The 23,258-nt window shown below is 56.4% G+C and overlaps 1 protein-coding gene across 1 annotated transcript in view; it reads right to left on the bottom strand.

Annotated features, from left to right (window-relative positions):
• Nucleotides 1–23,258, bottom strand: part of PIK3R3 (phosphoinositide-3-kinase regulatory subunit 3) — a 77,274-nt gene that overhangs the window by 48,683 nt on the left and 5,333 nt on the right. Inside the window, exons 3-7 of the mRNA XM_021528703.3 lie at nt 23,117–23,212; nt 22,820–22,897; nt 14,917–15,048; nt 11,926–12,127; nt 11,470–11,555 (exon numbers count right to left, since the gene is read on the bottom strand). Of these exons, the coding sequence (XP_021384378.1) occupies nt 11,470–11,555; nt 11,926–12,127; nt 14,917–15,048; nt 22,820–22,897; nt 23,117–23,212 (594 nt within the window). The remainder of the gene's footprint in view (nt 1–11,469; nt 11,556–11,925; nt 12,128–14,916; nt 15,049–22,819; nt 22,898–23,116; nt 23,213–23,258) is intronic.

Genomic DNA, 23,258 nt, shown 5'->3' with positions numbered 1-23,258 from the left:
GGAGGAGGGGTTTGGGGAGCACAGGGGTTGTCCCAGAGCCCACCCAACCTCACTCTCAGCAACAGCAAAGAAGCTGCCATTTTTCCAAGCACTTCCCTTTGGGGCTTGTCTGATTAACGAGGGCTTGTTATTTCCAAACTGTTTGAAATCGTGTTTATTTTATCTGCCGCTGGATTCCTCTGACTCAGGGCTCATCGTTAACTGCCAAAGATGAGTGACAGATCCCGCTAATTACAGCTAATGATGGCCTTAAAGGATCTCTGCATACACACATGTGTTTGTGTGCACACATGCCAAGGGCCATTTATAATTTAAAGTGGGGAGAGTTGTTAGCATAAACCATGCCCGGATTAATTGCAGAGAGCGGCCTCTCCAGGGAGGATGCTCACCATGAGGTTGTGGTTTCAAGCACTGGATGCTGAGGAGAGCACAGGCTGCCTGGGCAGTGGCAGCATGGTCCTGAGCTGAATGTCAGCCTCAGAGACACCAAATCAAATCCACCACACAGGAAGTGTTTGGCGCAGAGCAGTTGGGAGGGACCGAGGACACCAATATGTGGCATGGACGTGAGTGGCTCAGAGCCATGCAGGGCCAATGGGAGCTGGTGTCCAGCCCCTGGAGGAGATCTGTGGGGTGTTTTCCAACAGTCAGGAGCACCATGCCCAAGAGACCCACTTCTGCCCCAGTTTCTGTAGGGACAGGCAATTGGAGGAGTAGGAGACATTTTTTATGCCTTTATTGAGGATAAAGTTGAAGGAGTACCAAGCCCATACTAGACATTAGAAACTTCACCCAAGGGGCTGGGGTTACAGTGCCCACTGCCCTGCATGTGCCCTTCCCTCTTCAGTCCCTGAGTAATCCAGCCCTGATGTGGTGACTTTGCTTTTATGTTTTTCCCCAGGAGGAAAAGAGGGGAGATTAAGACAATGAGGCTTTCTACACCCCTGGGCTGGAAAATGCAGAAAGAGAAGCAGCGGCTGCAGGATCTCATGGCCACTACCCTGCCAAGGAGATGGGCAGAGTGGGCTCATGCCATAGACAGCCTGACTGGGGGCTTCCACATCCTTCCACAACCCTCCACTTGTGAGGTCTGTTCCAAGCTCTTCCTAAAATCAGCTCTCCATTTGCCCAGGCTGACTTTCACCCACCCCTGTGAAGAGGACATATAGGGATAGACCCATGTGTCCCTTGGCTCCATCTCCTCATCCTTCCCCTCCTTGGGGGTCCTAGTGATGCCCTTGCCCCTCTCCCTGTCCTGCCATCTCATGGAAGAGGTATCCAGAAGGAAACCAAAAGCTGTTCCAGATGGCAGAAAGGCTCAACAGAGCAGAACAACTGTTCCCCAGTCCTTATATTTCTGCAAACCAAATCCACCTTTCTTGGAAAAATGTAATTCAAGCTCCTCAGTCTTCCTTGGAGCTGGTGAGCAGCAAGAGCGAAATGCCAGCATTGGCTCCCTGGGGAGGGGAAGTGCCATCCTGCAAAGTGCTTCTATATTGGTCTCTGCCATGAGCAGGTCTAAATTGGAAGTGATGGCAGCAGCAAGCGCCAGGATGCTGAGATGGACTCTGAGACCTGCACTAAGTGATTTCAGGGGCTGGTTATCCTTGGCCTGGGGGATGCCTGTCAGCACAGGACACTGCAGTCCTAATCCCACTAAGAGATATGGTGGAAACAACTTGGACAAAGGCTTTTGTCTTTCTTGCTGAAAAGAACAGATTCCCCTCAAGACTGATGGCTTGTGAATTTGTCTAGGATCTTTTGAATTGTTCTGGTCCCAAAAACACTCAGGTTTCTTTTTCTGAAACACTCCTAATGTACAATTTAATGCTTCTTGCAGAAGCAGCTGTCAGAAGCTGCAGAGCACAGCTTCCTTCAGACATGTGCAGCCACTCAGTGGTTGTGACTGTTCCTGAAACTGCTCAGGGAGGCTGTTTGGTCAGGGTCAACTCTTGCATGTGCTTTTGCATTACCAAACTCCTGTCACTGTCCTCCAGTCCCTGTTCACATAGAGGTCCTGGGGACTTGTGCTCCCTGGACCCCATTCTCCCCCCTGGCATAGTTTCCTTTGCTGTGGTTCCCCACTGGCATTTTACAAAGCCTTGTCCAGGCCACCTTCCTTATAGCTTTAAACCCCACTGTAGCAGGGTCAGGAGGTTACAGGAAAGATGCCCTGTAGGAACCACAGGCTGGAAATACAGGAAGGACTGTCGTGGAAGCAAAAGCAGTGCCAGCCATGCTGGGCACCCACTTCACCACACTCAGCACCATTTTGCCACAGACACAGAACTCTGGTAGCATTGGTGACCTTGGGGACATCAGTCTGCAGAGTCCATGCCTATGGTACATGAAGCTGTACAGCCCATGGGAAATGGGTAGCTTTGAGGTCCCAGGGCAGCTTTGGGGTGTGCAGAGCTGAGCAGTCACTCCCAAGCCCAGGTGATGTTTTTCCCTCTATGCCGTGGCCAAGGAGGGTCAGAGCTGTGCAAGGTGTGGGGCACATGGCAGGGCAGGCCACCTCAAGGTACCATGCTACAAGCTACTTGTTCAGCAGCATGCTGAACCCTGCCCAAATAGTCCCTGTGATCCCCACCACCCAGTGAAATAGCCCAATTGCAAAGAAAACAGGGAAGCAGCTGAAAAAATAAAGTGTTGTAATGGCACTGTGCATGCCAGGTCAGAAATTTGGGATGGTGGCGAAGCACAGCCTCAGCCTTGGATGCTTCTCCTGCCCCAGGGTATGAAGAGCCAACACAGAATGGAGAAAGGAGTGCCAGAAGCCAGAGGGAAGACACCCTCCTGATGGCACCAGGGATGGGCAGTCAGAGCTTGTGGGTCCTCCAGGTAGTTGGGAAGAGCCAAGGATGCTGCAGCCGCATCTATGTGGTGTGAAGTGAAATGACCTGGCCCTTGTTCCTTGTCTCCTGAACATGACACAGTGCCAGGCTGCTCAGTGAGGTGCCAGCCCCTTCACCACCTGCAACCCTCCCCAAATGCCAGAAGTATCCAAAAGATGGAGTAATCTACTTAACCAAAGAACGGCCACAAGTTCCCAGAGACAGTCCCATGGGGCAGTAACTTTTTTGAGTTGAAAGATGAACAGAGATAAACTGAGCAGACACAGCTTTGCTGGGAGAACTGGAAGATGATGCAGCCTCAAAATCAGGATCAGAGGCAATACCTGCCTCACAACCCTGCACATACTACTGCCAGACTGACTGCCAAACTCCTTGCACCTCTGCCCTGTGCCTCTGGTTATCTCCAGCATCAGCTGGCCTGGGGCAGGACAGGTCACCTGTGCCCCTGGCCCTGCGGGTGTGGGCAGGGTGTGGGTGGAAGCAGCGGTCCCTGCCCTATCTGCCAGCCTCTGGGATTAGCTGTGCGCATCGGAGCAGCTCTGGCAGTGCCTGGGTAAGAACAGATAGACACAGATAAGGCAACCTGAATCCTGGGGAAGCCGAGCCAGCTTCATTAATCCCCGTGCATCCAGGCGCTGACGAAGATGCTATCATCCCCTTTCTCTCCCCAGCAACTTGTGTGTGGCTGTCAGTTCTGCCTCATGCAAGGACAAAACCTGCATGGGTGGGCCTTCTCTCCCAGAGCTGCTAAATGGCTCCCATGGGGACACTGCTGGTACAGGGGCACAGCTGTGCAGGGATGTACAACCCACACAGGCATAGAGCTGGCATAGGTGTCCACAGCCTTGTGGGACACCACAGCTGGTACAGAGAGCTATGGATCAGGCAGGGTGTGCAGCCAGGATGGAGACCGCCAACAGTATGGGGAACACAGCGTGGATGGGGATCCAGCTGGCATGGGGACACATGCAGAGGGACTCTGTAGAGCCCTGGGACATAGTGATGCTGCAGGACAAAGGATGACCTGCAGTATCTCCCACCCCTGTGATGGCTTGGGGTCATCCCCACATCCCTCCCCAGGCTCTGGCTCTCCAGCTGCAGTGAGCAGGAGGGTTCAGCACTGTGCAGGCACATGGAGGAAGGTGATTCCTGCCAAGTCCCTGCTGTGTCCCCATCACTGTCATGCTGCAGGCTGCCCGGTGTCGGGTACAGCGCAGCACTCCCCATCCCATTAGCGCTGGCATGAAAGTGCCGCCACTGCGGCAGCTGGGCCTGGCCGTGATCTCCACTTCCAGGTAAACAGATGAAACAAGTGGCTCAAATTCCCTCCCCGCCCCGGCATTCCCGGCCACACAGACCCACCATTCAGCCCCGCCACCCTGAACAAACCTCCAGTGTTTGGGAGAGGGCTCCTGCTCCCGGTGGAGCACCGTGGGGGGGACACGCTGCGGCTGGGCAGTTGACACCTGGCCAGGCTGGAGCGGGGCCAGTGGGTGCAGAAAGAGATGCTGTGTTTTTGGCTGGATCCTGCCTTGCTGGGGCAGGGGCAGAAAGGACCACTTGTGAGCATGGGACCCAGGGATGCCCCCATGGCTTGGCTGCAAACAGGGTCCCATTAGGCCATGGCAGTGTGCACCACTGGCTCCTTGGAGTGGGAGCCCAAAGGGGTGACGGAGTCAGAGGTAGGGATGCGCTGCTGCCATCCAAAAGATTTGCAAAAAGTCACAAAAACAGTGGGGACGATTGACCAGGGGCACATGCAAGTGGTGGCAGAGGCAGGAGCAGGAGGCAGGTTTCCCTGTGCATTACTTTGCTGTTTACAAGGATGAGAGAAGAGTGCCAGTGCCTGCCCCTTGGGCTCTTCTTCAACCTCCCAACCCACTCCCCAGATTTTCCTTGGCTGGGAGTCCATCCTGCAGCACATCCTGGGATGCTCTGGCCACAGGTGGGGCTCAGAGGGATGCCCATCCCTCCAGGGAGCCTGACATCGAGCTGAACACATCCCTGCTTCACCCATGACAGTCACTGTGGGGCCAGGCTGAAATGGAGAGGGGAAAGCAGGAGGCAGATCCGTGATACTCCAGCATCCCAGGTGTTCCTTCTGCTGCCTCCATCATCCAAAAGCAGCCATCAGTGCTGTTCCTGGGAGCACTGTGCCCTCCTCCATGCCTGGCACCTTCCTCCCTTGCTGTCCCTGAGAAGGTGGTTTTCCTCCCCAAGGAGTGCAGGGAAAGCATTTTCCACCGTGGCAGATGAAAATGGATTCCAATCCAATTTTACCCTAGTACCACTTCAGTGATTTTGATGGAGCTGCTCTGGATGGGTGCTGGTTGGAGCCAGAGGACAGCTGTCGTGGCTCCATAGACCAGGGGTTTCTTATCTGTGTCACCTTTGATTACTGTAATTGAAATCCTGCTCTGATCTGAGCCGTGCCTGAACGTTTCTGCTGCCTGTACTGCTCTCGGCTCGAACAGCAAAATGACGTTAATAGATTTTAAAGCCAGACAAGGCCTGTAAGAGCATTTCTGCCTGACCTGTCGGATGGCAGCCGACAGCCACCACTTACCCCAGTCCTGCGCTCCGCTGCTGGCACAGCTCTGCCATCCCCCTGTGACTCATTTTCCCTCCTGGAAGCACAAATCCTGCCTTTCCCCAGAGCTGCTCATGTGTCTGTGTTGGGTAGCCTGCCTCCTCCCATCCCTTTGGAACAGAGCCAGGTGCTCTCGAGGGAGGCAGGGTCCAGGGGTGCTGGTGGGATCATGGTGGGATCAGCTTCCCTTCTCCACCATGAAATTCCCCATGGGAAGCATTGCCCCTTTCTGGCATCTCCTGGCCAAAAGGGCAGCAGGGGGACCTGCTGCCAGGCAGGAAGCAGAGGATGGAAATGCTGCTGCACAGTCAAAGATGCTCCTGGCTTTGGTGCCAAGCTGACAATCGGTTGTGGCTGGCGGTGTGGCCAGCGCTTTGTCACCCTCCTCATCTTCTTTTGTGAAGCTGCCCACGGTGTTTGGCCAGAGCCACTGCAGCAGAAAGGGTGACGCCAGCCCAGACAGCGTCTGAGGGCAGGAGCCGGGAGGACACGCGCCCTGGCACACACATTCCCGCAGTCTGGCTTGGCCAGCAGCCGGCACAGGGAGCGAGCCAGCCCTGACCATTGCGGGACAGCAAAGCTGGTGGCTCCCTCTGGGTTGGCGAGGTTTTGCTCAGGCAGTCTGGCCTTTGGGAGCTGCCCTCTGGAACAGGCAGAAGTGTCCCAGGTTCAAAGCTCCATCCCAAGAGGATGGAATGCAAATCTCAAACCCTGTCCATGCCAGACAATCACCCTGAACCCCCAGGTTTTTCATGCTGGCAGCTTTCTTTCATGACCATACAGCTGAGAGCCAGTCAGCGTGTGCTGACACAGCAACCTGGGCTGGCACCAATCTGACAGAGCCATCCCAAAACTGCCTATGCTGGCCAAAGGGAAAGCAGGCTGGCCAGACAGCAGGGCGCTGCAGCACCCACCACCGACACACGGTCTCCCCCTGGATCCTGGCTGGCCGAGCAGCAGCGTTTCCTCTCACGCTGGCGGGTCATGGGCCAGCAGAACACACAATGCTCGGGGTTATCCAGGCCTTATCAGCTCTGGCCACACAGGCAGGCAGGAAAAGGGTTTCAATCCCAGCCGAGCCCTGTTTCCGTCAGGAGCCATTCTCTCTGTCATGGGGGAGGGCTGGACCAGGCCGTGCTTTTGACATGGGGACCAGTGAAGCTGGGCTGTGGGGAGAGCAGGACCACAGGGCTCTGGTGCTGTACCCCAAAAGTATTGCCAGGCTCTCTCCTTTGTGCTGGGAAAGCTGTCTCTGAGCAATGCAGCTGTTCCTGCCCCAGCTTTGCACAGCAGAGCTGGTGACTCCCAGGAAAGGGGCTGCCATTAGGGCATGCAGCAGAGGTCTGGGCTGGCTGAGACATCCTTTGCTGGGGGTCACTGCTCCTCATCCCCACTGCTCCTCATTTCCTGACATGCCAGGAAAATGCCTGCTCAGAGCTGTACAGGCAACCTGAGAAATTCCACAGCAAAGGTCACCAATGCCAACCACAGGTGGGAAACTGAGGCAGGAGGAGATAACATCCTTCCCAGGGCTGCTCCAGCCTCTTAAAGCTGACTGGAGGAGGAGGACTGTGGCACAGGGCTTCTCCTAGTTCCTCAGCCCAAACCCACAGGATCAGGGAATGCTGGCCCCTGCTCCTCCAAACCCTGCAGCAGCACACATGGGGTGGAAAGGGGAGCTGGTAGAGGCACTGGCAAAGGCTGGGCTTGCTGTGATCCCCTCCCATTCCATGATTAATTGAACACAGGCTAAAATTAGCTGTGGAGGCAGCACCCCTGGGGTCTCCCAGCAGCATCCCACTGCCCGCTGGCTGCCTGCAAGTGGGTCAGGCAGCAGCTCCCTCCCAGCTGGGCACTCTGGGTGCTTGGGGGACCCCCATGCTCTGCTGAAGGTGGGAGAATAGCTCCTGGCACAGCTCTGCACCTCTCACCTCCCCGCTGCTGCCCTTCTTGGAGGCTTTTCCCTCTCTGGATGCATCGGGCAGGGCTGCATTATGAGGAGCAGCTGGGAAGGCACAAGGCTGCCTTTTGGGATGGCAGGAGTGTGGATCCCCGTCATGTTCTCCCCATGCCTTTAGGGATCTGTTATTTTTAGCCACTCTCTCTACCTCATGTTGCTAGCTCGGCTCTGGCTCTTTTTCCTCCCCTTCCCCAGCGTTAATTTGTTTTCTCTGTATTATTTGCAGATTCAGGGAGGCAGAACAAGGTGTTTTGGCACAGGGGACCACTCAGCCATGGCTTCTTCATGTTGTTCTCCACCCAGGGTTTTGCTTGGGTTTTCTCCTGGCTATTTTTAACCCATGCTAGCAGCTCTGAGGGGACAAAACACCAAGAGGTAATGCAAATTCGAGGTTTCCTGTGGCCGACGTGCCAGGCTAGGTGGGAGCTTGCTCATGGTTGTGCAGGGATGCACCCAGGGAGGCAGAGCAGCACCTGGACACAGCCCCCAGCTGCACCCGCTGTGCTGGATTACATTCAATGCCTCCTGCTCCCTCCTGACCCCCTGCACATCCAAGTCTGCAACCTCCTCCATGCCACATGGGGGGAATGGGGAGGCTGGGCTTTTCCCTTGGATCCAGAAGAAAGAAAACAGGGAAAAAAGTTAATTAAAAACTTCAAAGTCAGATCCTTCTAATTTGGCTTAACAGCAGTGCTGCTCAGCATGGATGCTGTCCCAGAGGTGCTGCATGGGGCTTGGGCTGGGAAGTGCCCACAGTGTCACATCACAGGATGTTCACAGAATTGTCACCCACCACTGTCACCACTGCAGCCCTGCTGAGCACTGGGGATGGGCTGGCACAGACCTAAGCTTGGGGCTGGGCACCTGGGCACCAACCTTCCCAAGGACTGGATTTTGAAGCCGCTGGAAGGGGTAATTCCATGGGGAGGCTGTTCCTCAGTTCCCCTGTGATGCAGGGCTGCCAAACCTTCTTGTTGGGAAGATGTTTTCAAGGCACCCGGGGTGGTGCTGACCCCCATATCCTGGCATGATATCACTGCCCCACATGAAGAAGGGCAGAGCTGGTGCTCCTGGAGGGAAGCAGGGGGTGTCTGCCTCAGCAGGGTCCAGCAAAAGTGGCCCTTGTCCTAGGGTGAGGAGGGGACCCTGGCACCACGGGTCCTGACCCCTCCAGCCACTGCTCTGAAGGAGGTAGGGAACATCTTCCTTGCCCAGTTCTCACTCCTTTCTCCAAAAGGAGCCAAAAATCCTCTTGTTTTTTCCAGAAAGCTACGTCACAGGACAGCGATGCTCCTGCCCAAGCACTCTGCCGCCTTGCTTTGCCTCCTGCCCTCGCTTTTGGGTTTTTTTGGTGGTGGGTTGAGGGTTTTTTTCAGAACTTTTGGCTGCATGGTGAGTAAAGGCATCCTGCTGTCTGAGGGCTAACGGCTTGTTGGAGAGATAATAAAGCAAAGGGGAGTAAATTAAAGTGACTATAAATAGCACCAGGAGAGGAAAAGGAGATGAAGTCATCTTCCTTCAGCTGAGCTGGTATTTGCATCACTCCTTCCCTTTGCCTTCCCCTGCCCCCTCACCCTGTTTGGGAAGCAGTCATTCCCAGACACTGGGATCCTACTGTGAGCTCTGTATGCCCCCTGGGCCCCCATGGGGCTGAGAAATATCCCCCTGGCCTGTCTGCCCAGTGCTGGAGACTTGCTGGAGAGCACAGCGAGGTGGTCTGAATGCAATCACTTGCCCCCAGGCTCCATGGCAGCTTCCCTATGGATCTGTGGCATTGCCCTTTATAAACCAGAGCAGGGCTCTATGCAAACCAGTGGCTCCAGCATGACCCCAGTGCTGCATCCAAGGAACAGCTTTCAGGAGCCATCACAAACCTGTTTTCTCCTTTGCAGCTCATAAAATGGGCAGCTAAAGAGACGCCCAGGAGCAGTGCCTGGAGGAAGGGACACTGCAAACCCAACAACAGCAAGTTCACCAGAGAAGCCCCTCCAGGAACCAAATTCCATAATTTACATTTTTATTCTTTAGGATTTTAACCTCCAAGATTCAAAAACTCCCCTATCAGTTCCAGTACAAATGACAGAGGAAGGATCCTGGCCCTGCCAAGAAGCCTCCCTGGAATCAGCAGACAGATTCAAATCTCTCCCCAGACCTGTCCCTGCCAAGGAGGCCGCTGTCCCTGCAGCCCCAAGCAGCCCCAAGCCCCCCAGCTGCCCCCTCACATGAGGTATATTTACATGAGTCAGAATGAGGTCACACCACCGTTTCCTTATGTCAGCTACCGACTCCTATTCCTGTGCTATGCACACACACCCGCCGTGTTATTGCAGGGTATTTATAGCTATTTTACATGTATAATTATAAAACCACAACTCCACACACACACAGAAATAATCCCGGTGCCGGGATGCAGGGGAGTGGGGCCAGGCTGATGAGAGCAGGAGCAGGACCTGGACCGCACCGCTAATAATAATTCTTTGCACTTTATATATAGCCCCTTTCATCCCCAGCTCTCAAAATCGCTTTGCAGGCATTTAATTAAGCTTCCCAACACCCTAATGTGATGACAGCCAAGTAATAATATCCTCGCTTTTAGGTACAAAGAGAGAGGAGGTGGTAGGATTTGCCTGAAGTCCCACAGTGAGTCCAGGTGTCCTGTCTCTTGCCCCACGCTTGTGGGATGACCACAGGGGAGATTTTGACTCAGAAGGGAGATGAGGACCTCAAGATCCTGCCCAACCCCTCTCCTCAGTTTGGGGTGGTGACAACGGATGACACTACAAAGTCTGGGGAAGCAGCAGTGACCCCAGGGACTGCTGGGCTGCAGCTGCCCATCAGCTGGATCAGCAGGTGGAAGAGACAGATGCATCCTGACAAACTCATGGGTGTGAGCTTGGGGGAGAGCAATAAATGAGATGACAGGTCTGAAAGGGCTGATTTATGAGGAATATTAAGAGTTGTAATCCTGCCTGGCCTGGCCATTCCCCAGGGAGGCAGGGTGGTGACAAGGACCCAGAGACATCACAAACCGACAGGATTCACTGGGGCCAGTGCCAGTGTATCTCCAAGCAGGAGGGCTGGAAGCAATTGTGCCTCTCAGGCATCCAGACAGCTCAGTGTGGGGGAATAGATGGGTCTCAGTGACAGCCTGGAGATGGGATCTCTGTGGTCCTGAGGTTCGTGCTCCCCTGAGCACCCTCTCTTCCTCCCATGTACATCCCCATTGGATGGACCAGTTGCCTCCATCCTTGGTGCTGCAGAGGGCACAGGGAGCATGGGCTTTAGTTTTGGACACTGATAGGATCACAAGCTGCTACCCAGCAAGAGGAACACAGCAAGAGAAGGTGGCCAGCAGAGCAAAAGAGTGAAGGGGTGTTGGAGACAAACACTGGTGTTGGCAATGAAAGGGGCAGCACTGCAGCCCTGGGGGTGAGGCTTGTTAACATCTGCAGAAAAAGCCACTCTCCTGACCAGTCCATGCATGGAGAGGTGAGGGTGAGTGCCTGTCCTCATCCCCACCCTGGGGATGCCCTCTGGGGGAAGCAGCAGTGGATGCAGCATGATTCTGCACACATGGGGACTAAATGCGAGTTAAAAATCATAAACCCTGATTGGATCCTGTAGCAAATACCATGCTGCCATTTTCTGGTCATGCTACTATTTTTTTTTCCTCCCTAGGAGGATTATATCCAGATCCCTGCTCTCCAGAATAAGCTGCACATGAGCCCCCCACCAAGAGCCCCCAGCTCATACCAAGCCCCCCAAGATGGGGGACCAGAACCTGTCACAAACCCTGGGACCAGAGAGCAATGACAGAGACATGAAGCCAGAAAACAGCAGCAAACCTTCTGAGGGGCTGCAAAGAAATGTCCCCAAACCAGCATCTCTGAGGATAAAGGGAAATGGGACAGAAAGCCAGCACAACCTGGGTACTGCCACAGGGACAGAAGCACCTTCTCATCACTGCACCAGACACTGGAACTGCCCCATGACTTGCTGCTGTCACTGCTCTGAGTGCCACACCCACTGTCCCTCCTCTGCCATCACCAGACGTCTCTTACCAGGAGCTGTCGGCAGCTCTGCCACCTCACTGGCCATGATGAAGGACTCAAGGATCCTTGCACGGAGCTCAGGGCCTGCCTCAGTGCTGAGAGGAAAAGGAGAGGTGTGTGAGGACACCAGCTCTGCCTCCCTGGAGACCCCAGCACCCTGGAACAGCAGCCAGTTACCCCAATGGATTTGCTGTGGGACTGAGGCAATGCTGTGGGACTGAGGCAATGCTGTGAATCCCAGTCTCGTGTGTGCAGCATGCCTGCTCACTTTGGGAACAGTTGTGATGTCTGAGCACCCTGTGGTGCTGGAGTGGCAGCTTCCAGATCTGGCCTCCCCCTTTAGAGAATGCTGTTCTTGGGCCACTGGTGGGCTGTCATACAGCAAAACTAGCTTGGTTGGGAGCAGCCTGTCCATGGGCACCCTCCTCTCACCCACCCTGTCCCATGCATGGCAGGGGACCTCACCTGGCTGCCACAGGGCGCAGCAGCAGCTCCCCGAAGAGCTCCCCGAGGAGCCGGGGCGAGAGGCGGCTGCGGGGGCTGCCCTGGCAGAGGTGACAGAAGTGACGGGCGAGCTGGCGCAGGAGCAGTGCCTGTGGCTGTGGCAGGGCTGGGGGGGCCAGCAGGGCTCTGGCTCGCTGGCCACACTCCTCTAGGCTTGGGGTCTCTGTAGCAGAGGACACACAGGAAAAAAAAATGGTCAGTTTGGGAGGTCAGGGGTATTCTCATGGGAGCCCAGCACCTAGCAGTACACAGGGCATGAGCTGTGGCAGTTTTCTATTCCCCCTAGAGACCCAAAAAAATCTGACCTCAACCTCTTCCACCACTATTTCTTTACAGCCCACCCCTTTCCAGACAGGACATGGGACTCGTGGATATCCCAGGGTCCACAGAGATGATTTCTTTAGGGCCTTGGCCACTTCTTTCTGGGGTTTGCCTGCCCCATTTACCCACTCACACCACCCCAGATCAGGTTGTCAGGTGACTTTAGCACACTCCCCCTGTCAGCACATCCAGGGAGGGAGCTCAGAAGGCTGAGCTTTTCACCTGGTAGGGGCTGCACCTCAAAATCCCTCACTGCTGCTCAAATGGAGAACATTCCATGGTGCACAGCAAAGCCATAGTAGAGGCAGAACAAAGCAGAGGTGGGAAAATGGGCACCAGCTTGAAGATCTGCGGAATTTAAAGGCTCAGCCCTCCCCTGAAAAAACAGCGAGCTGGGAAGGAAAAGGATTTCTAGGAAGAAAAACTAATTTGCACTTGGGCTGCAGTGAGGCTCCTGCAGCCCCCTGCATCAAGGTCTCACTCCCCATGAAACACAGCACAGGGAGGGCTGACTGGGGTGCAGCTGCCTCCAGTGATACTGGAATAGCCCATAAGAATAAAATCAGGCATTAATGGCATTGCACATCACAGAGGTGCTGCCAAAACCACTGTCACGGGTGCCCTGAGCAGCCCACAGTGAGTTCCCACCATATCCCCGGTGCCCTCTGGCAGCTTTGGCCGGGGTTCCCTGGTCTTGTGAGCTGTGAGCTCAGCGCCCTGGGACTGCGATGCTGCCCCAGGCACAGGAAAGAGCTGCTCTCCAGCCATCCTCCATTCCTGCCTTGTCCCAGCCCTTTTATCTGCCGGGGACAGGGAAGTCCCCAGGGCTGGGCTGCTCTCAGCTGCCTTCAAAGCCGAGCTGGGCCAGGGCTGACTCAGCTCCCCACTGCTCTTTGCACCAGGACTGGGGCTTGGCCAGTGCCCAGCCAGCTCCTGGCATCCATCCTTGGAGCCAGGGTGCACCAGAGCTGGAAGGGCAGGGGTCTGGGGTGCCCTCCAAAGCGGGTCTGCAAAGTGTGTTTGTGATGGGGTGTTGGGGAGCCTTTGTATCCAACAAACTGCTCCTGAAGGATGTTTAGCTTTGCTCCAGGGTCTCCCCTGCCGCAATTCCTGCTTTTTTTGCACCTTTTTGCACCTAGAGGATCCTGCAGGAGAAGGCTCACAGCCAAAGGGGGAATTTGAGGATGTTTTTCCCTTCCTTTTGAAGGTGGTCATCTTGCTGCTTTCCCAGCTCTCAGCCTCAAGCAGGGCAGAGGAGCCTTGCAGGGCAGGCTGCCAAAACACAGCACCGTCTCCTCAAAGACTTATATTTTAATTTTTTCTTTTAAGCCCCAGAGAAATCCTCTTCCCATTGGTTTCTCCACCGTTCTGCCCCCTCCTCCTCCTGCCCCTGTTGTGCCAGGAGCAGAGCCCGCTGCAGCACAGGCTGCAGGGAAAGGCGCTTCCCTTTGAAGTTGCTTAACGAGGCAACCCAGCTAATTGCTTCCTAATTGCGTTTTTATCCTTGGAAGGGAGGCAGCCTTTGATTTCTCCTCTGACGGGTGAGGGGAAGGCAGCTTCTCTGTGCCACCAGCCCCAGGGGTATTTCTTCTGGCTCTGTGTCTCAGCACAGGGCAGGGGGGATGGGGTGTGAGTTATCCCTCACTTTCTCTGTGCGTCCCTTCTGCCTCGCTGGAGGCCACAAAGAGCCCGTGGCCTTTTCCTGTCAGGACATGGTAGGAAAAGGCCACACTGCTCCGTGCAAAGGTGATCTTTTAGTGCCTCTTCAGGCAGCCAAGGATATGATCTGCCCAAGCACTAATCTGGCTTAGGATGGGGAAGTGATGCTCAGGGATGGAGGGTACTGCAGCAACTGGCAGCAAGATGAGTGCTGCTGTGGAAGGGGAAGAAATCCTGGTTTCACAAGTAGCAAGAGGTTCAGATCCTGTCGAACACAGTGGGCAAGAGTTTCTTGTGTGCTTGGTGATTCTCATGGGCCCTCAGGCTAGGAGGGGTTGAGCAGCTCTGTGAGGACTCACTTGAAATGGGTTTTGGTCTAGCCTCACTGCTGGGATGGACTGTGGGCTCTGCTGGCCTGGGTATGAGCCCTGCTCTGTTTATTTGAAAAGATATCCAGCAAAACCAAAACCTTGATGGTCTCATACATTTCCACAGAGCCTCAAAAGCTTGCAGGGATCTAAAGGCACTTCCTAATGGCACTAAGCTGAAAAAGCTGAGAATTTTTTGTGCCCATATAAAGCCAGGAGTTAATGAGATTACAGGAAAAAATTCCCCGGCAGCAGAGCCAAAATATTATAATAATGCTTTCTTCTGGGGCCAGCATCACCCAGCCTTGGCAGCTGCCTGTCCCAGCAGGCAGCACCTCCTCCTCCAGGCACTGCAGAGGGAGAAGACCACACTGTGGTGGGGGCAAAGCAGCCCCTGGATCTCCCTTCTTTCCCAGAGCATCTCCCAAATGCTGCCGTGCTGCTCCGGCACAGGTGATGTTCCTAATGGGCATTCATAGAATCTGCTCTTGGGGATGGGGTCAGAACCAGCCTGGAGATGCTGGGAAGCATTTTTTAGGGGCTTCCCAAAGTTTCTTCAGCCCCACAGAGATCCCAGGTGTCGGGGGAGCCCACGTGTGCTTACCTTGGGCCATGTGAACCAAGTCACTATAGAGAGCTGGAGGGATGAGGGGTGTGGGGAGCTCCTGCAGGTACCACTTCAGGGCATCTGCCAGCGTCTGGGCCTCGTACAGGTCCATGTCCACTGCTGAGGCATCTGGAGGGAGAGAGACACAGAGAACCCTGAGCCCATGGTTCTTGCCCTCTGGCCCAGAGCTCAGAGCTCTTCCATCCCTGTGGGCCTTCCTGTAGACATGGGGGCTGATTTCTGTGCCCATGCCCCCATCTCCCCAGTGGGGCAGTGCACGATTTCACTGCCACCACTCCCCCAGCAAATATTCCTGTCCCAATTTCCACTGACCCTGAGTTCCACGTGCCCAAGGAGAGCACGAGGCAGCATCTCTGCTCTGACTGTACATCCAGTGCATGGGACAGGGAGCCTCACCATTCCACTGGGGTCCCACTGCAGGGTAGGACCTGTGGGAAGAACTGAGCAACCGCCCCAGGAACCTTCCAATTTTCAGGGCTAGATACCTTGTGCCAACCCCAGCCCAGCAGGAACTGCTTGGAGAATGCATCCATGGAATGGGGTCATGGTTCCCAGGCAAGGCCCATGTGACCCCCAGTCATCCCAAAATGCTGTGAATGTGCCCTAGCTGGCATCATTTCTCCCAGCCCTGAAAGGTGGCTGCCCTGGGGAGGTGGTGAAGGATGCTCCAGGAATGGGGGAAAGTGTTGGGGAACATCAGGAAAGCACACAGGAGGCCACACAGCCTGGGCTCAGGGACTCAGGGGTCCTGGGCTCAGGACAGAAGCAGTGCTGGGAGCAGAAATGTCCCATGGCCTGTCAGGAGTCAGAGGGTGGGATGTGTCTGTCTGAGCCCCAGGCCAGCACAGGGACATTGCTTCACCATGGTCCAGGGGGAAGAAGCCTTTCAGCATCCTTTGGTATTGCCTCATGTGTTTGTCTTGGAGGTTTCCCATCCTGGCTGGGCTGGGTGGTGGCTGTCTGGAGGGTGATGGTGCCTTTTGCAAAGATCTGAAGGTTTCAAATTCTGGCTTTGGTTCAAACTGGACCCAAATGCAACGTTTTGAAATTCTTCTTCTTGAAGAATTTGTAGGGTGAGGGGTACAGGAGATTGGGAATTATTTTTAAAATGAATATATTTGAGATGGTCTGAAATGGTTAATTTAAAAAAAAAAGAAAATAAAATTTGTCATTTTCTTAAAGATGCTGTGCCAGGCCTCACATGGCCTGGAATGACAGAGAAGACTGTGGTCTTGCCCTGCTCTGAGTCCCCTTCCACTCCACTCACTGGGTCTCTACCCCCTGATGCAGCTTCACTGAAGTTGGAACCATTTTGGGAGATGCTCCATCTCCCAGGCCAGCATTTTCCAGCATAAAATGTTGTGAACCTCTAATCACTCCAGCCGTGCTTCCTTCTGAGGCAATAAACCCAAAAGAGGGGAGAAATGCTCTTTGCTAGGGCAAGGCTTTAGAGGCACACATTTAGCAGGGCTGGGATGGGGAACAGCTGGGAAAAGCTGTTTTTGAGCACCTTGGCCTTGATCTCCTCTGGTTGGAGTGCCCCTGCTGTGCCCCAGGCAGCCTGGGAGCCTGCCTGGCTGCGTGGGAACACCAAGCTGCAGTGGGTCCCTTATGGCCAGCGCCTTCCATTTGGCTCCCAGACGGAGAGAAAACAGATTGGCCAATGCCTGAAGGGAAGCCTTTAACCCAGCCATTGGAGACGCTACCTCATGCTCAGGAGCTGGGAGTTTGTCCCGGGGCAGCGTGGGGACAGCCAGGACAGATGCCACCACGCTGGGGCAAGCAGCCATCCAGCGTGGCCAAACGTGACCCAGGGCAAATGGGCTGCTGCCCTTCTGGCTCCCTGGGAAGCCACAGCATCGTCCCATGGACCACTCTGCCCTTGGCATCCTCGAGGTGGGCAGGGCTGTGCCAGCTGCACCCTGGCCCCATTCTGGTCCGTGTTCATGCTTCCATCTCCCAGCCACACTTCTGGACCTTCTTGGCTGGCCAAAAGGGTTATTTCTGCCAGGCTCTGTGGGGGAATGACAGTCAGCTCCCCATTTTTGGTAGCACTTGCCCTGGAGCTGTGAGCTGGCAGGTTGTCTCGAGCTGGGCAGGTGGAGGAGAGTGGGGTCAGGGATCCCACAAGATGCTCCAACACCTGCTTTTGGCTGAATACTCACAGTGCATGGCTAAAACCCAGGGATGCTGCTGGGGGGTCCCAGGGTCTCATTGTACTGCAGAGAGCTTTTCCCATCAGTGGAATGCACTGAGCAAACCCCAAAGCCCTTCCCACCCGCCACGAGGGTTTCTGCAGGGACCTGTCACTCGCCTTAAGGATGCTGGCAGGGATTGAGGAGAGCAGCCACAAGCTGTTCCTGTGCAGGGAAGGGGCCGCTGCCGGGCGCTGGCCCCAGGCGATCAGCCCCGGGCTCCACCGTGGCCTAATTAGCTTGTTTGCCTCGTTAGGCATGAGCCTGGGGGAGTGTTCAAAGGAAAGCTCAGCCGGTTTCAAAGCGAGATTCACAAACATCTCTACACCCAGAGAGAGGCGCGATGGGGAGACCAGGGGGATTCGCACTGCGCTGACAGAGACTAATTGCTGACGGCACCATTCTCCTTGCTGTTGTCCCCATCCTCCTGGAAATGCAGTGGCATCCTATTGCCCCAGGAGGAGTTCTCCTCCTGCCTCAGGAGCTGCCCTGGTGAGCTGGGCTCCCCATCAGGCTGAGAGCACAACGAGGGATGCTCCGAGCCCTTCCCCAGCACCGGCTGTGTCCCGGCAGCTCGGGGAGGCTCAGCCGGCAGCCGGGGAAGGGTTAACCCCGGAGCCTTCCCAGACAATTACCACCGGCCTGACCCCACGGATGCTGCTCTCTTCTTATCTGAGGGAAATGATAACCAGCTATAAGAAGTTAATGAAGCTGCAGGATGAGTCAATGCTCTCCTGCTGCTCTACAGATGTTCCCATCCTTTCCCCAGGGGAATGATGGAGGAATGACAGAGGGATTCCATCTGCCTGCCATAAATAGAAGGAAAACACCCCAAAACCCCAACCTCGACCCCATACCAACACAGAACCTGCTTGCTGACCTGCTGGCAGAGCAAGCATCTGGGGACCAGTGGCGAGCATGCCTTGCCCATGGAGGAGTGAAAACCATGAATAAATTTTGGAATGTGGGGACAGGGTGCGTGGGATGACCGCTGGCCCACAGGGAAGGACTCCCAGCCTCCTCCCACTGGGATTTCAGACCCCACATCCCAGCGGAGGCAGAAAGGTGCTGGAGCTTTGGGCTGAGTCAGGCTGGGCAGGAAACTCCAGGACCTCTCCCGCAGCTGCAGCCGGCCGGGGAGGCGTGAGTAAGCCTGAGTTTCGGTAAACGCAGAGGATGTTTAGCCACCAGGGGTTGCGGGGGAGGTGGGGGCTGTTGTGAAGGAGAGGCTTGGGTCAGTCCTGATAAGCAGCTGTCCCCCTGCATGTGGCCACAGGTGATGGCTGCTCCCACAGCCCTGCCCAGCTCACGGGTGACAGGGTGCAGCACCCAGCACCCTTCTCCCAGCAGGGAGCCCAGCAGCCTGAGCCGGACCTTGGCCACTGAGCACTGCTGCAGTGAGATGTTCTCAGGTGTGTGGTCCCTGCGACAGAGGGGCACCCAAACCACCCTGGGGCTGACTGAAATACCGACCTGGGAGTTTCCTACCAGGCCTTTTAGGTTTAGTTGTCAGTGGGTGCTAGAGAGGTGTCCTTGCTGTCCAGTTGTGGGGGCTGTACGTTCCCGTCTGCACGGATGCTGACCAGGCACTCGAGCTCCTGGGCACCCACAGTGAGGGTTTACTGGAAAACTGTGGATTCACCAAATCAGGGAATATTTCCCAGCTTTGACTCAGCATCATTGTAACATCTCCCAGCCAGCCTGCTGGTACCTTGTGCTGGGGGCTTGGCAGCTGCCAGGACACCCCCTGCCCATGCACAGGAGCTCCTGCCAGCTGCAAACACTCTCCCAGCTGGGTTTCACCCCACCGTACCCTTGGCTTGCACTCAGCCAGGGTAGGGGTGCTGGGATCCCCTTTAGGGGTGCTGTCTGAGACTGCCTTTCCCCACCTCTCCTTCCCTAAGGCAATCCCCTTCCTCAGTTTTCCCAGCAGCTATGGGAGGGGATGGCAAAAACTCACCCCCAGTTCTCCCTGATGGGTCTGGCAGGGATGTCTCTGCTGCTGCCGTTTATTTACCCTTCTTTCATCACCACCAAATATAAGAGATGAGCTCATGCTTCTCGCCAGGCTCTGACGACACGGGGTTTATTTCCACTGCAGGTATAAATAAAAAGCAGTGCCGCAGGCACCGGGGCGCCTCACGCTCGGGAGGAAAGTCATCCTGGTGGAATGAGCTTGGCCGGGGGAAACCAGAGCCCTTGGGGGGCCTCGGATCCCCTGTGGCATCCCAGGGATGAGGACGGCGGCGCGCTCCATCGCCGTGCATCCACACCGCGGTGATGGGGGGAGCGGCGTGAGGCCCCCCGAGCCGCTGCTCACTCCCCGACCCTTTCTGCCTAGCAGCAGCTCCTGGCAGCCCCACGAAGCCCCGGCACCCACCGTGTCTCGCTAATCCCCACCGAGAGCTGACCTAATTCCCGGGCACGTGAGCGTGTCTCCGGGCAGACTGCGCCCCGCGCAGCCGAGCGCGCAGCGCGGCGCGGCACGCCCGGAGACACCGGCTCCAATCCGCCGGCTCTGCTCCCGGGCAGCCGAGCCGCAGCGGCTCCTGCCCGGCCCTGACAACAGCGGAGAGCCTCTTCCCATTGCTGCGCTTGTATCCGGGGAAGGGTCTCCGTGTTTACGTCTGCGGCTGGACTCCAGAGCCCGAGCAGAGCGGGGCTCAGCCAGAGCGCGGGGGAGGTTTCAGCGCTGCGCAGCCATCCCGGAAAGGTTCGGTCCCACCTGAGCCATAGGGAGCACCCACGGACCTCTGGGGTGAGGTCTCTGTGCACTGTCCGCCACCAGGGAGGAGGGGTAAGGACGCAGAGCTTCCCTACTCAGCCGTGGCAAAGCACTGCCCGGATATTACACACGGGACTTTGCAGCCATTCCCAAGCCAAACCTCCCTCAGCTTGGGTGCCTCAAGTCTGAGGGGCTCCAGCACCCACCAGCCCACCCACAGCTCTGCTGCTATCATCCAAAAATGTCCCAAGTTTCCAGCAGCAGCAGTGAGAAGGCTGCCTGCCACGTCCCAGGCAGAGAGGAGCGTGGACAGAACCCTGAGCAAGCCTGGTGCAGGGGAAAACATCAGGTCTGGGCACTGAAGGGACTCATACACCTCATGTCCCCAGGCTCCAAACAGCCCCTGAGCTGCACACAGGGGACAGCAGGACTGCTGGGAGCTGCAAACTCTTGGGGTCAGTGTGTGGCCCCACACCACAGAAATACCCCATGGCATGAAGTAGCTCCCATCCAGGCACTGCAGGGACTGCTGGGGGCAGAAGGGTGAAACTCTGCTTTATTCCTCTTTTTCAGCACATACTCTATCAGTGACACTGCAGCAAGTCAGATACCACTGACCTGCAGAATGTCACCAGTGCCAGGATGGGAACAGGCTCAGCTCAGACTGTACACCCATGAGGAGCCACTCTGTCCAATGCTGCCATGAGGATGGGAAACCTTCATCCCAAACCTGGATGATGTTCAGCTCAGGGACTGTCCACAGGTATGATCCCCCACGGTAAGAGCTCTAAAAGGGGCAGGGATGGGGAAAGGGTTCAATCAGCATGACTCAGACCTGTGACTGTGCTGCCAGCCCTGGGAGCACGGTGCCCATGGGCTCCTAGGGACAGCCAGGAGCTGACTTGCCCAGCTCCTTGTGTCTCAAGGTCCTCCTCCTTCTTCCCACTGGAAGTTCAGATGCTTTCAGTGCAGAAAACATGCTGAGTTCTCTAACACATTGAGATATAGGGGGTTAGAAAATCAACATCTGAACTTTTCCAGCCCTTGCTCCTCCATGCCACCAACCCTGGCTCTGGTTTCTCCCCATTCCCCAGGATGAAGCTTGTCCTTTGCAAGCAGGCTGCTGGCAGATATGGGAGTCTGGAGGGGAGAACCACCAGGAGCACGGGAGGAGGGGAAATGTGACTCTGTCTTCTCACACACGGGGCAAGCAAACTCCAATATTCCTGCAGGACCATTTATTCCACGGAATGCAATGAGAGGACTTGTATGGGACACAAAGCAGAGATTCTCTCCTGCCCTCCCCAGCCCGGTGTGGGCTCCAGCAGGGTCCTGGGGAAGCACCACTGGGTCTGTGCTCTGCAGGAGGTTGCAATAGGAGCAGGCTGCCAAGCCTGGCCTCTGCTGGGATGCTTGACTCCAGCAGGAACGTCATTCCCATCCTGTTGCAGAGCATCTCTCTGGCATGGCTGAGCATCAGCCCCTTCAGCTGAGAGCTAATGAGTGTGAGACTTGTCCCACCCCCTCCAGCTCTGGGGAGCCCTGACTTTGCCCAGCTCAGTGTTGCTGAGCACAAGGGGCAGCCCCCTGTGGTGCCCAATTAAAGATTTTGGTCCCAGAGGAAATAAGGGCTTGGGAGTATCAAGTCTCCCAGGGCTACTGGTGATTTTTAAAGGCTTCCAAATGTTTTTTAAACCACAATGGCATTTCTCTGACCAGTGCTGGACCCTGCCATGGGAGATGTGCAGAGGAGATGTGCAGACCTGGATAGACCCACCAAGTGCCAAGCCAGTGGGGTTTGCCCTGGGCTGGGAGGATCTCCTGAGGCTGAGCAGGATTTTGGCAGTAGCTGCAGTGGTGCTGCCCTGTGGGGAGCTCTGGACCTGCCTGGGATGGAAGAATGGAGGACCCATAACTCCTGCATGCTTGGAAAGCAAAACATCCTTCCCATGCTGGTATTGCTGCCCATGCCAGCCTAGGCACCAGTGCCCAGGGCAGTCCAGGGGATTGCTCTCGGATGCCTTCACCTCCTGTTAAGAAGAGCACCCACTGCTCCGGGCTTCCTCAGCCCACATCTGGGGGAGAAGAGTGGGGTGGTGGGGTGCCCCCAACCCCCCTCACCTCCGCGGGGAGCGCAGCTCTCTTCGAGCAATGGGGAAGGAGCATCCCTGGGAGCTCTGCTCTCCTGCATCCCTCCTTTCCCCGCCCGGCGGGACGCGGCTCCCGGTGCGCGGGAAGCGATGAGGTCATGGTGCTTAATATAGCGATTTCATCACAGCCCTTCTCCCCAGCAACACCGCCCGGCTCCCGCCGCCCCCCGCCCGGCAGCGCCCGGGATGCGGGGCCAGCCCGGGGCTGTGCGGGGCCGCCCGTGCCTGGTGTCACAGTGCCGCCCTCTGGGCAGCGCGGCCGGAGGATGGGGATGCTCCGTGCACCCCCTGCCCCCCAAAAAGCCCAGATTTGAGCGGCACGCTGGATCCATCGCGTCCCTCCCCGCCCCGCGCCGTCTGCCATCCTATCCCAGCCGTGGATTTAGAAGCAGGGATGGGGAAATGGTTTTCCCTTTCTCCCCCAACCCGCTCATGCTCCTTAAGTCCTGCAAACAGCTTTCCATTCTTGTAAATAATGTGCTTTCCCTTTCCTCTTTCTTTTTCCCTATTGCAAGATGCTTTCTCCTTGCCCTGCTTCTCCGATACAAACCCTAGAGATTAAAAAACTCAAGTATTTTTGCCCCCACCCCCCCTCACCCTCCCAAAAAATACTCTCCTGAAGCGCTTCTGCCCTGCACCTGCATCACTTTTAGCTGCATCCCACGGGGAGAAGAGGGGGGTCCGCACGCAGGCAGGGCCTCACAGAGCCGGGATTCGGGCTCTGCTGATGTTGGTGCCGAAACCCCTCCCTGCCAGGGCAGCATGGCCCCACAGCCCCTTCCCTCCCGGAACGCGGCTCTGGGACTCACCGGCCAGGAGCGCCTGCTTGAGCTCAGCATCCCCCAGCGCGCCGGGGCCGGGCCTGTAGAGCACCTCGCTGTCGAGCCCTGGGACACAGCCGGGAGAGAGGGGTTAGTGCTGAGCCCACCTCCTCCTTCCCGACACGGGGGAGCCAGGAGGGGCCGAGAACGCTCCCCGCGCTGCCCCCGGGGGCCGGGGAGAGGTTTGGCTCCAGCGATGCTCCCGGGGCGCTCCGAAGCGGGCAGAGCGGGTGGCTGCGTGTGCACCCGGGTGTGCCCTGCGGCCGGGGCCCTGGCTCTCCGTACCTTGTTTTTCCAGCGCCTCGATGAGCCTGGCCACGGTCTGCAGAGCCTGCTCGGGGAGGGCGGGGTGCTCGGTGAGCTCTGCCTGCCCGGAGAGTCCTGCGGTGAAAAGAAGGGGAGAAGGGGTTTGGAAATTCCTGCCTGC

The sequence above is a fragment of the Lonchura striata genome, chromosome 9 (assembly GCF_046129695.1).
Source record: "Lonchura striata isolate bLonStr1 chromosome 9, bLonStr1.mat, whole genome shotgun sequence".
NCBI classification, from domain to species: domain Eukaryota; kingdom Metazoa; phylum Chordata; class Aves; order Passeriformes; family Estrildidae; genus Lonchura; species Lonchura striata.
Note: the sequence above shows the minus strand (reverse complement) of the source record. Positions and strands in the feature narration are given on the sequence as shown.